This window comes from Hordeum vulgare, chromosome 3H (assembly GCF_904849725.1).
Source record: "Hordeum vulgare subsp. vulgare chromosome 3H, MorexV3_pseudomolecules_assembly, whole genome shotgun sequence".
NCBI lineage: Eukaryota > Viridiplantae > Streptophyta > Magnoliopsida > Poales > Poaceae > Hordeum > Hordeum vulgare.
Genome location: NC_058520.1, coordinates 12,034,330 through 12,050,409, shown reverse-complemented (window position 1 = coordinate 12,050,409; position 16,080 = coordinate 12,034,330). Strand labels below are relative to the sequence as shown.

General features: G+C 47.6%; 1 protein-coding gene across 1 annotated transcript; it reads right to left on the bottom strand.

The window, feature by feature from the left end:
• Positions 1–3,738: 3,738 nt before the first annotated feature.
• LOC123442510 lies at positions 3,739–9,218 on the bottom strand. Its single transcript, XM_045118571.1, has 9 exons — positions 8,861–9,218; positions 7,577–7,773; positions 6,793–6,965; positions 5,947–6,231; positions 5,650–5,708; positions 5,508–5,544; positions 5,346–5,417; positions 4,683–4,983; positions 3,739–4,444 (listed from the first exon to the last, which is right to left on the bottom strand). Exons 1-9 carry the CDS (start codon positions 8,973–8,975, stop codon positions 4,073–4,075), a joined length of 1,611 nt encoding a protein of 536 aa, XP_044974506.1. The 5' UTR covers positions 8,976–9,218; the 3' UTR covers positions 3,739–4,072.
• Positions 9,219–16,080: the final 6,862 nt, after the last annotated feature.

Genomic DNA, 16,080 nt, shown 5'->3' with positions numbered 1-16,080 from the left:
TAGAGCCAAGTAGTTAGGTGTGGCTCAAGTGCAAGCAAACTAAGTACCACTCGTCGAAGGGAAACCATTCATATCGAATGACTCTTCTGTCTTACTCTAAAGGCATCATGTGCTAATATTATTGTGGGAAAAACATCCTGAAAGGTCCAACTTTGACCTCTCAGCGATGCCCACTAAAGTGCTCAACGTTGTGCCTGTGGGCGGTGAATCGTCCTCCAGGGGTGCGCGGAAACGGCCTCGTGAGCTCTCCGACGACGCCATGGAGAACGCCCACAACCTGTTCGACGGAATGTCGGCTGTGGAAGATGAGGCAAACCGCGTGTTCATGGAGAGCCTCATCTTCGAAGGTGGTGGCCGTGCCATCCCTTACGATCCCGATGAGACGCAAAGCCAAGATGGCATGGGGTACTCATTTGATGAAGGCATGCCCGACCCCTTCATGGAGGACCAACTCGGCTTGGGAAATTCTTTTCCGCTCGTTTACGAGTTCCCAAAGGACTATGACCTTGACGAAGAAAATGATGAAGTAGAAATCGATGGAGAGCCATTGTTCGATGAGCTCCCCGTCCAAACCAATGCTAAGAATAACAAGCGGAAGAGCAAGCGTACCAAAGCATACACACAAAATAAGGATAAACTTCTTTGTAAATGTTGGAAAGACATTGGACAAGACCCCAAGGTAGGCGCCGAGCAAAAAGCTTCGACATTTTGGCAAAGAATGCATCGCGAGTTCCCCGAGCGCAGGAAGTTTAAAACGTACCAAATGGAAAGCAAGCGTGGATGGGTCTCTCTCGGCAAGCGCTGGAGGGTGATACAACAAGAATGCAACAAATTTTGTTCCACTCTTAAGAGCAACGAGGCCGAACTACATTTTCATTTTGTGTGGCTGAATTACATTCTTTTTTTGTGTGTTGGCATATGTGCCGGTCCGCCAGCAAGAGCATCCAACTGAAAATTGTGTATTCTTTTTATAGGATGGCATATGTAAGCCGGCTGCTGACATATGGCCAACGTGAACTCTCGACGCTGGCATGATAGCTAGCATGATCTGTACCATGGATCGATTTAACGTTAAAAATTATATGCTTGTAAATGAAAAATGGATCGCTCCGTTGAACACACGGCCGATTCATTCGCAAAGAAGGGCAGACAGATGAATCCGATTCAAACGAATAAAATACGGACAACACATGCGTTTGTTTGGGTTACACGATTGGAGTTGCTCTCACTCGCCCCATACATATAGCAAAAGGGTTATCATTTGACGCACATTTCGACGATTGACTCGGGTGCACATCATTATTCAGAGATTAATGAGAAAGCTGTATCAATAGGGTAAGCCGCGGCTGGACACGTAATTATGCGGCGGTTGAACGTTTTTCCTTTTCTACCACATGCTATTCAGTGCAAAGAAATCCCCAAGATGCAATGATGCAACAACCACTTGTGAGTGATCAACTGAATGAGAAAGCCAGAAAGGGGAACACACAAGTGCATCCATGAAAAATCTTGTAACGTAAAGCTGTCAAAATAAGCTTAGGTATGGTGCCACCGAAAAAATCTTTTGGGCACCAACGTGCGGTGAAAACGGTAAAGACAGGTTTCACTTGAAGCTGAAGTAATAAAAATAAAGAAAAACTCAAAAAGTTGGGCAGATTTGTCCGCTCCCTTTTCAACACGTCGCCTTTTTGCAACGGTGAAGACAATCTCGCTTGAACCCTTTTCTTTTCTTTTCTTGTGAAGACAGTTTCACTTGAAGCTGAAGTAAAAAAAAATCTAAGAGCCTACTTTTTTCGACATGTTCCCTGTTTGCCCTTTTTATCCTACCTACAGAAAGGTACTCCCTCCGCTCTTTTTTACTGCACGTATTAGATTTATGTTCAGTTAAACTTTGCAAAATCAGATCAAATTTATATTAAAAAATATCAACATATCTAATGTCAAATATATATACTATGAAGCTAGATTTCATAACGAACCTAAGAATATTGATTTGGCATTATGGATGTTGGTTTTTTCTATGAATTTGATCAAAACAGAGATACTTGAACTTTAAGCAAAGCTTATATACAGACTAAAAAGGACTGAAGGAAGTAGGATTAATTGTGTAGTATTAATCATTACAAAGTTGAGCTGCTACCATCAAAGAGATTAATGAGAAAGGTACTCCCTTCGCTCTCTTTTGCTCCGCGTGTTACATTTATGTTAAATTAAACTTTGCGAACTTGGAACAAATTTGTATTAAAAAAATATCAACATCTATAATATCAAATATATATATTATGAAGCTAAATATTGATTTGGTATTGTGAATGTTATTTGTTTTTTATAAGTTTGATCAAAACAGAAATACTTGACCTCATACAAAGCTTATATACAGACTAAAGAGGACCAGACATAGTTGAGATGCCACGATCAAAGAGATTAATCCAAACGGTAATGTTACCCAATAGATCGTTCGTTGAGAGAGGGCAAGCAAACGTTATATGACGACAGTTTTATTTTATATATTTTTTTTAAAGGAGGATGTAACCTCGACCTCTGCATCTAGGCGATGCATGCAATCATTTTATTAATTATTCATACAATCTTTATAAAGTAATACTACATCATTAAGCCTGAAGTCACCATCTTAACAACACCGGTCGCTACTTCTATCCTGGAGATGAATGGGTGGCGAATGTACGAGCCTAATACCAAACAAACATCACATCAACACCTAACATCCAATGTCGGATGATCCATCCAAGCCACAATACTTGGACTGGGTTACACACTAGTCCGTCGCACTTTCAGTGGGCATCACATGCGCACGTTGAAGGGACCGTTACCTTCTTCATCCATCGATCCATCCTCAGATCAGATACTGACGCATTGACCTTGTGAGGCCTCTGTGCCATCGACGTCATCACGACGCCAGACAACGGCGTCCTCCTGCATGAGTCTATCGCCACCCATCGGACACCGAGTCTCCACAGCGCCACGTCGTCGAGATCCACCGTCATCGATGTGTAGGATGAAGCACCGCTTCATCACCTACCGATGCCCAACCACCAAGCCGTCCACATGTTCGTCGAGCCGATGAATGTCTCCAAAGATGATGCCCTCATGAGGGTGATGATGAAGACGTCGCCATCATCCGATCCAGGAGGCCCTCAATGCCTTCAACGCCCGGGCGTAGTCGTCAATGGTAGCCTCCTCTAGATCTGAGGTTTCCCCTGGAAACAATGGAGCGAGGGACGCCTCCAACGAGGAAAACAACACCCACGGGCGTCGCCGACTATGGTGGCATCCTCACCCACTTCAGCAGCTAGGTCATCATCTCCTCCTCCACTTGATTCGCCACTGGGAAGCCACCGCGAGGCAACACCCATCGATCAGATCCCTTTGGACTGATGATGAAGATAAGAGGTCACATCGTTCGCCGTGGCCACACACACGTCGTCCCGATGCACCTGCTCAAGATCCACTGTCACAACCACGCCTCCAACCATGATGGAGGCCAGTACGCCCCACCGCCGCCATCATCCCCCTGGATGGGAGGGGATCGGGAGGGATCTCAGTGAAATGAGCCTCACCAGAGCACAAACCAACCCCAATAGGCAAATTCAATAGTTGCACCATGTTTTACCATTAATTAACCTAACTGACAGACAAGCGGTTGAGATTTTTTTCAGCACCTTAAGATGATCTCGTCGTAACAACTCGGCCGGAGTAGACCTCTGACCCATGGAAATATTTTCAGCAATTTGGTATTCAGGGCCAATTTCATAGCATATAAATGGGACTTTTGACCCCAGCTGATCTGATCATCGTTTCCGCCAACTATTTTCTGAAGCATATCATATTACATCATACCCATGGAAGTAAGCACACAATGCACCAAACTCTTCACTGCAAAATGGGGGTCTCTTCTCCGTTTTGTCACCCCAGTAGTGCTCAGGCCTTCTTCCCTGCCCTACCTAGTCCTGAAACTTATACTATACCGATTCAGTAACCACGGAGCTTTACTAATTTTACGGTAACAACAGAAGTAAAAATTGTACTCATGCATCCCCTGCCTGTCTGTCAGTCACGGGGAGCAGTCTACGGGTGTCACTCTGAACCCTGACGGCTGCTCGGACACCTCCTCCCTTCTTCGGGGGCGGTCCGCAAAGAGCATCAGGAGAAGGCCCAGAACGAGGCCTGAGGCGAGGAGCGCCAGCCCCGCGGAGACGAGGCTAAGGTCGCGCTCCAGGGGCGGGCAGTACTGCAAGGCGATGGAGCTGAACGTGTCACGCACGAACTTGCAGTCCTGGAAGTTGAGCATGGGGGGCGCGTAGTGGTGCAGCGCGTAGCTCGCGTTCGCCGCCGTGACGAGCTGGCTGTAGATCTCCGGTGTCACGGTGCTTGGGCCGGAGCACACGTCCGCGTCGGGGGCGTTGCAAGTGTAGTCCTGCCATGCCTGAAAGGCAGTAGAGATTGTTCGGTTGTAAGAAAATCTATTCGGAATACTCCGTTTCAGTAGTGCAGCCAAACACAAAGTGGAAGTGAACCAGATCAACAACAAGAATAGAAGATTGTGCGTGGAATCAAATCAGTAGATGCCAACAGGATCTTAAGTAGCAGAAGAATATTGTGCGTGGAATCAAATCAGTAGATGCCAACAGGATCTTAAGTAGCAGAAGAATAACAACACTTACTATCGTTGCATTGTCAAATGTCACCTCCTTAGACAAGCACTGCCGATCGTTCAGGTTGTCATCATAGGGAGAACACAGGTAAGGCATGAGCTCCGGATGCAGATGGCGCTGTTTTCGGTTCGAAAGAGCGGATATAGCTCTATTGACCAACTTCACGAGCTGCACCACGACTTGTTTACTCTGGTACAAGGTTCGGTTGGTTGTACTCGCGTCCACACATGGAAGGATGTTGCTGAGAGCAGTCTCTGCTCGAGGATGGTCTGCCCATTCGTCCATTGCCTGGCATGTATCCTTTGAAGCACTGCAACAACAACAAAATTATGGTTTCAAATAAAAAAGCATTATAATACAGTTAATACTAGACAAATGGACTGCATCCTCTTTAGAACAACAGAAGTGCTTGCGAATTTGGCAGGGAAATAAATCGATGCTAATTACTAACATCAAGAACAGAGGATGTATAAATGGACAATGAAGTTCCTTGCACATACTTGAGTCCTATATAGATATTTAGATTTGCTTCCATGGTTGGATATCCAAAAAAAAATCGATTCAACAAGAAGGTTATGGTGGTTAGCAGCCTAGCATGTACTGAAGTCTTACCACTCCTAACATACTTCATCACAGAACTTGAAAGACACTAGTATCTAAGGTAAACAATACCTGCGAACTATCAAAAGGATCCCGATAAGAATGAAGAGAGCTGCCACGATGTTCCAGCATATGGTAGCAAATCTGTAAATTCAGGTTGGAAAAGTGTCAAAATTACTGCAAAGCATACCCACTTCAATACATAATACTCGGTAAATAGGTCAGAAAGCTTACGTGTAAACTGTATATCTTGGTCCATACAGCTCCAGCACTGCATAAGAGAGGAACAAGCAAGTTCAGAAGCAAGTGGTAACACAGCCATACTGAAAAGAGGGAGGGGGGCATGTAGTATTTAGACTGAGAGTCAACTGCTTACCATATCCAAGGAATGCAAAAACAGGCATTAACACGGCTATGCAAATCAATGCAACAGACCTGTAGTAAAAAAAAGGAATTTCATTTATTACTGGAAGCATATCACTAGAAATGTACTTTAAAAAAAGGAAATGACATTAGTCAACTTGTCATGTGATTACGTATTTCACCAACATAGTGGTGTCATTTTCTAGTTAGATGCAAGCCCCACTAGCAAGCACGGTCACATCCACACTATTTCTCAGTGAAATTCCAGAGGTCAAAACTACAAGTAAGCAAGGACAGCTTCGAAACATACACATTATGGAGAACTTTTCTGATCCTTTTGTAGTTTTCTGTTGTCTTCAAAGATATGGTATCAGCTGCTTTATTTAGGTCCACCTTCAAATTGTTAATCTGAGCCTGCACATCTGATGGAAGATACAGTGCTGCCACATTGATCGTCATCGCAAATGTCAAGTAGTCTGTAACATTCCTCAGTGTCTGGATAGTGAAATCAGATTGGTTGACAACAAAATCCAAAGTATCGGTAGCTTCTTCACGGAATTCATTCTGCCCATACAGAAGGACAATGCATCCAGTTCTGGCATCAAGAGGATCATGGAAGATATTAGAAGTGGTTGACAGACTAAATTTGGGATAATGCATGAGATAGCATCCTCAGTTCCTTGATCATATTAAATAACAATCAAATATCAAAAGCTACTTGGATCCAACGTCAGACTTAAGTGGACATTAGAAAAGAACATTTACTGTTTGCTATGAACAAATGTTTGACCATTATAAATCTGCCCATTTGGGAACGTAACATAATGTAGAAATGTATCACCATAGCTTGTATTGTGAAATTAAGAAATGAAAATTTGTGTTTGCACATATAATATTGACATTGTTTCATAAAAAAAAAATCATACATCAAGTAATACAGTACTGAACCGTGAACCGATACTTCTAAGTCTAACTACTATTCATGCCTTCCATAGAGTATAGAGAAGGGCTAATCTAACATAAAAGTTTGATCTATGGATATGGGTGCCCGTGGGCAGTTGCTCAAACCTGAACTCATCTAGACTTCAAAAAGATTTTTACAAACTAACAACTAAACAACAGTATAGATGGATGGTAAAGAGGTTTAGTGTCTTACATTAAAGCAAGCACGGCAACCACAAGCAACACAGGTCGTGCTACATCTGCATGAGAAACCTTTGCTTTGCCCACTCTTGATTTACAAAAGCAGAATGAAGCTGCAGCAATCCCAAATGAAATAAACCAGAGGGCAGCTAGAAGAAATCCAGCAACTCCTGTGAATGATACAGACTGAAACATACTTGATTCAGTTAACATAGCAATGCAATACAGAATGGGAAAGGGGGAAACCAGCAATCACTAAAAGTAACTATGCAACTTGAAAGATGACAGTCAGATTTGACATGCTAACAGGTTTCGTCATCGTTGCTAACTATATAAAACTAGGCATGTGCTGCCACCAAATTCCATTTTTAAGCCACTGTCCTTTTTCTTCTCCATAACTTCGAAGTCAACGTTAGCACTTAGTTTGTCCAACAAAGCTGTTCATTATTCAACATGGTTCCCGGAAAGCAATAACCTACTGTCTTAAACCCTGGAACTTTCCTGTAGCTGCGTACACTCATGGTACATTTGGATACACTTTGGCCATCAAATGAAAACTAAGTACCATCAACCAACTAAAAAGGGGTAACATGCCCCTATATTCCTCAAAGTAGGATCAGTATTAAATTTCGAAACAGGGCTGAATTTCTAGTGGGTACATGGACTGTACTAATCCAACCTACCCTGATCCCAACAACCCACATAAATACTGCTACTTTGGTATAATGACCTCTCTATCAAATCAAAGGCTTTAAGCACATGAAAGGGTTAATTAAAGTTTAAACAATGACACATACCGCCCAGTAGTGCTTGCTGGTGATGTTCCAACCACCTCCATACATCCTGAGATGGCGGAGAACATCCGGCCGCCGCGTCCTGTCCTCGGCCAGTACCAGCGGGTACTTGGCGACGGGGCCCATGGCCGCCGGCCCTGCCGCCGCATCCGGCATCCCGTTCAGCAGCCCCTTCGCCCATGGCCCCAATTCCTTCACCTCTAAAGTACCAGAAATATTTGCACAATCAAAATACACACCTTTTAGCACCAACACCAGCATGGCTGATAAACTAGTAAACTGATACTGCTACAAACAAAGTCCCACTTGCTTCCAGCACAAGGCTAGAAGAAAATCAAAACGAGCACTTGCTTCTATGGTAAGAAAAGCATCAAAGCGCGCCTGCCTTCCTAGTCCCTCTGCGTAAGTTACGGCGATGTCAAATTCTTGTCACATGAAGCACTGAAAATCAGGAGGCCTTTACTAGACACAAAAAAAAGAAGGTGTGGCCAGTTCTACTTCCTAGGAGGCAGGAGTTGCTTGGAGTGAAGGTCGTCGCCAGGAGTTGCTTGGAGTGGAGGTCGTCAACCTCGTCGGCAAGTAGGCGTAGCAGAGCAGATCGATCACAGCACCGACATGAATGGATACTACTAAAAATATACACCACCGGCACCAGGCAGCAGCAAACAGCTGGTGTTTGACTGGTTCTTATAGCAGACCGAGCCGAGGTAGCAAGCCAAGCCAGTATATATATATAGGGATAAAATATGCGTTTGCTAAAATTAGCATCCCCCTGAGCCTTAGGCTGAGGGATGAGGCGTGAGGCGTACCGAATGGGATTAAGAAAACGGGATGGAGCGTCAGAGAGGATCTACCGACACCACCGACCGGCAGTGAATAAAATAGCAGTAAATACATTCTCGCACCGCCATAAACAGCCGAGCGCCGTAATTAAATTAGTGGTAAATAAGGCAGTGAACACTCGCTCGATTCTCTGATGAACCTAGACTGGAAGCGCGAATGGAGTCGATCGCGGCGGGATCACCTGACGCCGACGAGACACGAACTGATGAAAAAACATGAGCGGCGCGCGATTTGGACAGGCAGGGCCGACGATTGTGATTAATCGCTATAATAAACGACGACAAGAATAAATGCGTGACGAACCGCCCAGGTCGGAGCGAGTGTGCGTCACTGCGGGAATGGATCGAAACCGATCCCCCTCGCAGGAACTATGGATGAACGCGGGGGGCAGATCGCCGCCGCCGGCGGCGACGCGAACAAGCAAGCAAGCACGTGCGCACGCACCTGGCGCGGCGCCGTCGATCCCCGCGGCGAGGCCGGCGAGCGAGTCCCCCTCCGCGGCGCCGATCACCGCCAACGCCGCCAACGCGACGACCGCGAGCGTGACGGGGCCTCCCATCCCTATCGGCGGGCCCTCGGTCGGTCGGTCGGTCGCAGTCTCACCGCCGGCCGCCCCTCGTCGTCCGCATCTAGGAGGTCGTGCGTCGGGGCTCGGGAGCGCGGAAGGAAGGAAGGGAAGGGACGGCGGGAGTGGGAGTGGGAGTGGAAGACAGACACCGCCACCGGGCGAGACCGAGGCGCGGCGCTAGTCGACACACACGACACGGCGCTACTCCTACTCCCACTCGCCCCTGCCCCCGCCCCCGCCCACGCCACTGTTTATTGCTCCCGTCCCACTCGCAGACACTCCACACGTCACGCGCCGCACAACGCCACAGCCAGAAGCCGGAATCACATGGCGGCCGGCCGTGTACGATCCCCCCGGGTGGCCATAGCCGCGACGCGTCCGGCCGCGTGCCACGCGGTTCCGCGGGTGGCACACGTGGGCGCGCGGGCCCCAGCGTACGGCGAGCGAGGGAAGGTGACCTGGGGTGCGCGGAGGAGAAAGGGCGCGAAACGGCGGGATCCACCACACTTTACTTACGTGCTCCGCCTGCGGAATTACGACCCTACCCCCCCCCCCCCCCGCGCGTTCGCAAGGGAATTACAGAAGCAAAGCCTTTTCCGCGGGAGGGGCAGGTTCGGTAATTCAGGCCACGTGGACGTGATGCGCGTCAATTAACGTGGAACGTGCGTCGCTGTCCAGCGGGCCCCCCTTTTTTTTTGTGTGATTCCGGTCTGGCCGAGATATTTCGTTAGTGGGAAAGAAAACAGCGGCAGCAACCCTTTTTTTTTGTGTGTGTCAATCAACAACGGTTTTAGCGAAAGAAGAAGGGACGGACCGACGTCGAACGCCGACTCCTTTTCTCCTTTTGCGAAGGGCCGAAAGCGCGTGCTAAAAGAGGAATTGACGCCCGTAAAACGTGGTTTCGATTTTATTTGATTTGATTTGGTTTACCGCCTTTTCTGGGACTTTTTTTTTTTTGGAAAGCCTTTGCTTGGGCTGTGTCATCAGCTTCGAGAGATACACCGGTGATGCGATTGCGACCGCTGCCGGTGGAGGCAAAAACCGTGCGTTCGTCCATGAGCCCAGCGTTGCATGCACCACGACAAGAGGGGGGAAAACATACGTAGCACATAGTATGTGGCATGAAGTAATTTTGCTTTGATATTTTTTTTTATGATACGTTTAGTTACTCGAGATTATCTCGAGGATGATAATTTCAATTGTAAACGATATGGGGATGATACTTTTTTTTTCTTTTTTTTTTCCAAAAAAATAGTGTATGATATTTTTTTGCTAGGATGACAAATTTCATTTTCTTTTGTTCTTTTTTTATTTCCAAACGATTATTTTAGTTGTAAAAACATTGGGACGGTGTTGCTTGTGCTAACATGATGCATTTATCATTTGAGGAAAAAAAGGTCTCGAACATGATTGCGTCTATCGGACCGTCGACGCGGTGCGTGTGTGGTGCCTCGCTCTTAATTTTAAAACAATATGTTTAACGTTACATATACATACATACACTCATTTTTATAAATACAGACAAACAAACCCTGCTGCCATTATTAACATATTACACAGACCGAAGCTACAAATTATTTTAAGATTGGCAAAGTTACAACGAAAGACTAGGATTTGAACCGCGTAACTAGGGCTTGAACCAATGATGGGTCGGTTCTACCAGAATGAAGCTAATCATCTGAGTTAGGATCAGTTTGCCGGTGCCTTGCTCCTTCGTGAGTGTCCACCTCTCTAGTTCATCTCCATTTTGGGTTGTTTTTTTCGGGGATCCATCTTCTTGTTGATTTCCCTTTTTTTTCGGGATCCACCTCTGTGCGCTCGTTTTTTTCTACTTTCATCCGAATATTCGCATAAAAGGATATAAAATAAACCAACGTTTCTCAACCCCCAAAATGAATAGATGAGTCGGGCATCCAACCATGTCCGTTGAACGTTTATCTTTGTTTTTTTTCTTAATTTTGCAAAACTCAATTTAATTATCAAATATAGCACAATTCAATCATAAAAAACTTGTAAATATCCTTAATACAACAATAGTGCAAATGTAAACATTAAATCCGAGATAACTGGATGTTCAACGAGTATTTTGAATTCACCGTTTTCAAATTCACTCATACTCGAGTCAGTCCTCGCACGCATTGTGCCACTCGAGTTTCATTCAATATAAACGTGAATGACCCACCCTTGATATTGCAGTACGACACGGCAACACGTCTAGAGCTGTATGATATTGTGATACAACACAGCACCGCGGAGCTATGTACAACCTGCACGGGCCATCCCCGTAGGGTAAAATTCACTGTTTTGACCCTTTTCGTATAGTTAAGTCCGATCCGACCTTGATGAAAAAAGATCGAATCTTGCCCTTTTGCTATCGTCGGACCACTTGGCGATGGGGTATAACAACCTACCGCCGAGGTCTCTGGCGGTAGGGTATAACAACCTACCGTTGAGGTCCCTCACGGTAGGATTGCACGCCTATCATAAAAAAATCTAAGTTGCAGACATAGTGCACGTGCGTGCCTACCGCCGGGCACCTTGGCGGTACGCTTACACGTGCTACCACCAGCCCCTGCGGCGGTAGGCCAGTTTTATACCGCGAGGGACCTCGGCGGTGGTTTGTCATACCCTACCGTCAAAGGTCCGATGGTAGCAAAATGGTTTGATCCGAAAAAAAATTCTCCACCGGGGTCAGATCCGGCCCAACTATACGAAAAGAGTCAAAAAATGAATTTTGCCTCCCCCTGTGCCAGTCCGGAGGCGCTTGCGGGGCGTGCACCACCTCCCCCCGTGGTTCATGCTCCTCCTGCATGTGATGAATACACTCGCGTGAGCAACCATGGACCGACATTGAGCGAGTCCGCCATCTCCGGCGCTGTCGACGACCATCTCCACTCATGACCCGCCAACTGGGGGTTCCACGCGGCAAGGGACGGCTCCTCCTCCACCTCCTCCTCGACCACGCCGCCGGCCATCTCCAGCTCCGAGATGTCCACGTTGCCGACCATAGAGAGGGCCAACGCCGTCTCCAGGCCCGCCCATTGGCACTCGTCTTGCGTTTTCATGGCATCCTCCATGCCATGCCTCATCACATCAGTCACCTCCTCCTCGGTCATGGAAGGTAATGGTGGAGCGGACGGGGACGAAGATGGCGTCAGCGTGAGTCCGCGCACACGCCTACGCCCGCGTGTTCGGGGCGGGCTAGCAGCACGGGGTACGTCGGCGGTGTGGGCTAGAAGGACGAGCGGCAAAAAAGATTCTCTCGCAGGTCGTGCTCGTGTCAGAGCCACATATCCCACAACGGCAAATCCATGGCGTACCTGCGGGCGTGGTGTAGACCCGGTGGCAGGCGGGCGCGACGTCGCTCGATCTCCTCACGACGGGCGCGGTCGCACACCGGCACATGTGGGATTGGCACCCGATCCGCGCAGAGATGCGAATAGTTGGGGAGGTGGGCATCTCCCCAGGGGAGTGGCGTCGTCGTCTCCCAATATTGTCGGCATATGTCAGTGAAGACATACGGCTGAACGCGCTGCGGGGTTGCAGGCGACGCGGTGGCAAACGCCGAGGGAGCAGGTAGGGGGGCTCCTAGAACGAACGGAGCGGCAGATACCACAGGAGGGGGATGCCTCATGCCGGTGCTTCTGTCACGCCCAGATGCGACCCTATCCTTAATTTGGCACGAGGGCCTCGTCAGGGATAGAAGCGCATCTCGTCGTGTCGCAAGAATGAATATTGTTACAAGTACATGTACTGAAAAGAAGAGATATATAGAATTGGCTTACACTCGCCACATGCTACATCAGAGTCACATCAGTAAATTACATAATCCTCAAGAGTAAGAGCAGGGTCCGATTACGGACGAAAATAAACGACAAAAGAAGAACGACGTCCATCCTTGCTATCCCAGGCTGCCGGCCTGGAACCTATCCTATTTAAACAGCATGTTATTCTAGGCATCCGGCACGCTAAACGACGTCAAACAAATATGCAAGTTGGAAAAACGGATACTAGCAAAATTCCACACCAAATCCATATACTACACGTCGCGATCCGATTTACGGATAAAAAGATACGGTCGAAAGAATATACGCTATTTTTTCTGGAATTGTAAACGATTCCGAAAAATCCCTAATTAGCTAACCGTGCCAACTCGACTAAATGTCGCCCCGGGGCGCAACTGTTGGGTTATGTAGCATAAATTCAAAAAATTTCCTACGCATGTTCAGATCTTCCTATGGAGAGACCAGCAACGAGAGAGGGGTAAGAGCATCTTCGTACCTTTGAAGATCGCTAAGCGGAAGCGTTGCTAGAACGCGGTTGATGGAGTCGTACTCGCAGCGATTCCGATCTAGTGCCGAACAACGGCACCTCCGCGTTCAACACACGTGCAGCCCGGTGACGTCTCCCGCACCTTGATCCAGCAAGGAGGAGGGAGAGGTTGGGGAAGAAGACCAGCAACACGACGGCGTGGTGTTGGTGGAGAGACGAGGTCTCCCGGCAGGGCTTCGCCAAGCGCCGGCAGAGAGGAGGAGGAAGAAGTGCAGGGCTGCGCCGAGGGAGAGGGAAAACTGTGTCCTCCAAAGGCCAAAAGTGCCCACTATATATAGGGGAAGGGGAGAGGGGGTGCCACCCCTAGGGTTCCCACCCCAGGGGGTGCGGCAGCCCTCCCAGATGGGGTTTGTGGCGGCCAGATGGGGAGGAGGGGGTGGCGCACCCCTCTGGTGGGCCTAAGGCCCACCTAAGTTAGGGTTCCCCCCTCTTTTTCTTTCCCCTGCGCCATGGGCTGAGTGGGGAGGCGCACCAGCCCAACTAGGGGCTGGTTCCCACCCCCACTTAGCCCATCTTACCTCTTGGGGTCGCAGCCCCCCTTCGGTGGTCCCCCGGGACCACCTCCGGTGGTCCCGGTGGTCCCGGTACGTTACCGGTGATGCCCGAAACACTTCCGGTGTCCGAAACCATCCGTCCTATATATCAATCTTTACCTCCGGATCATTCCGGAGCTCCTCGTGACGTCCTGGATCTCATCCGGGACTCCGAACAACTTTCGGTAATCTCGTATAACAATTCCCTATAACCCTAGCGTCATCTAACCTTAAGTGTGTAGACCCTACGGGTTCGGGAGACAGGCAGACATGACCGAGACATCTCTCTGGCCAATAACCATCAGCGGGTCTGGATACCCATGGTGGCTCCCACTAGCTCCACGATGATCTCATCGGATGAACCACGATGTCAAGGATTCAATCAATCCCGTATACGATTCCCTTTGTCTGTTGGTATAGAACTTGCCCGAGATTCGATCGTCGGTATACCTATACCTTGTTCAATCTCGTTACCGGTAAGTCTCTTTACTCGTTCCGTAGCACGTCATCGTGTGACTAACTCCTTAGTCACATTGAGCTCATGATGATGTTCTACCGAGTGGGCCCAGAGATACCTCTCCGTCACACGGAGTGACAAATCCCGATCTCGATTCGTGCCAACCCAACAGACACTTTCGGAGGTACCCGTAGTGCACCTTTATAGTCACCCAGTTACGTTGTGACGTTTGATACACCCAAAGCACTCCTACGGTATCCGGGAGTTGCACAATCTCACGGTCGAGGGAAAAGATACTTGACATTAGAAAAGCATTAGCATACGAACAATACGATCTAGTGCTAGGCTTAGGATTGGGTCTTGTCCACCACATCATTCTCCCAATGATGTGATCCCGTTATCAATGACATCCAATGTCCATGATCAGGAAACCATGATCATCTATTGACTAACGAACTAGCCAACTAGAGGCTTGCTAGGGACACACTGTGATCTATTCATTCACACATGTATTACTGTTTCCTGTTAATACAATTATAGCATGAACGATAGATGATTATCATGAACAAGGAAATATGATAATAACCATTTTATTATTGCCTCTAGGGCATATTTCCAACAGTCTCCCACTTGCACTAGAGTCAATAATCTAGTTACATTGTGATGTATCGAACACCCATAGCATCATGGTGTTGATCATGTTTTGCTCGTGGAAGAGGTTTAGTCAACGGGTCTGCAATATTCAGATCCGTGTGTACTTTACAAATATCTATCACTCCAGTTTGGACATGGTCCTGGATGGAGTTGTAGCGGCGCTTGATGTGCTTCGTCTTCCGGTGAAACCTGGGCTCCTTGGCTATGGCAATGGCTCCAGTGTTGTCACAGAAGAGTGTCATAGGACCCGACGCGCTTGGAACCACTCCAAGGTCGGTGATGAGCTCCTTCATCCAAATTCCTTCATGAGCCGCTTCTGAAGCAGCTATGTACTCCGCTTCACATGTAGATGCTGCCACGACTTCTTGCTTGCTGCTGCACCAGCTCACTGCCCCACCATTCAACACATATACATATCCGGTTTGTGACTTAGAGTCATCCGGATCTGTGTCGAAGCTAGCGTCGACGTAACCCTTTACGACGAGCTCTTCGTCACCTCCATAAACGAGAAACATTTCCTTAGTCCTTTTCAGGTACTTAAGGATATTCTTGACCGATGTCCAGTGTTCTGCACCGGGATTACTTTGGTACCTCCCTACCAAGCTTATCGCAAGGTTTATATCAGGTCTGGTACACAGCATGGCATACATTAGAGAGCCCACGGCTGAAGCGTAGGGGACAGAACTCATCTTCTCTCTATCTGCTGCCGTGGTCGGCGACTGAGTCTTACTCAATCTCATACCTTGCAAAACTGGCAAGAACCCTTTCTTTGAGTTTTCCATATTGAACTTCTTCAGTATCTTGTCAAGGTATGTACTTTGCGAAAGACCTATGAGGCATCTCGATCTATCTCTATAGATCTTGATGCCTAATATGTATGCAGCTTCTCCAAGGTCCTTCATTGAAAAACTCTTGTTCAAATAGGCCTTTATGCTCTCCAACATCTCTATATCATTCCCCATCAACAATATGTCATCCACATATAGTACGAGGAAAGCTACAGAGCTCCCACTCACTTTCTTGTACAGACAGGCTTCTCCGTAAACCTGTATGAACCCAAACGCCTTAATCACCTCATTAAAGCGAATGTTCCAACTCCGAGATGCTTGCACCAGCCCAT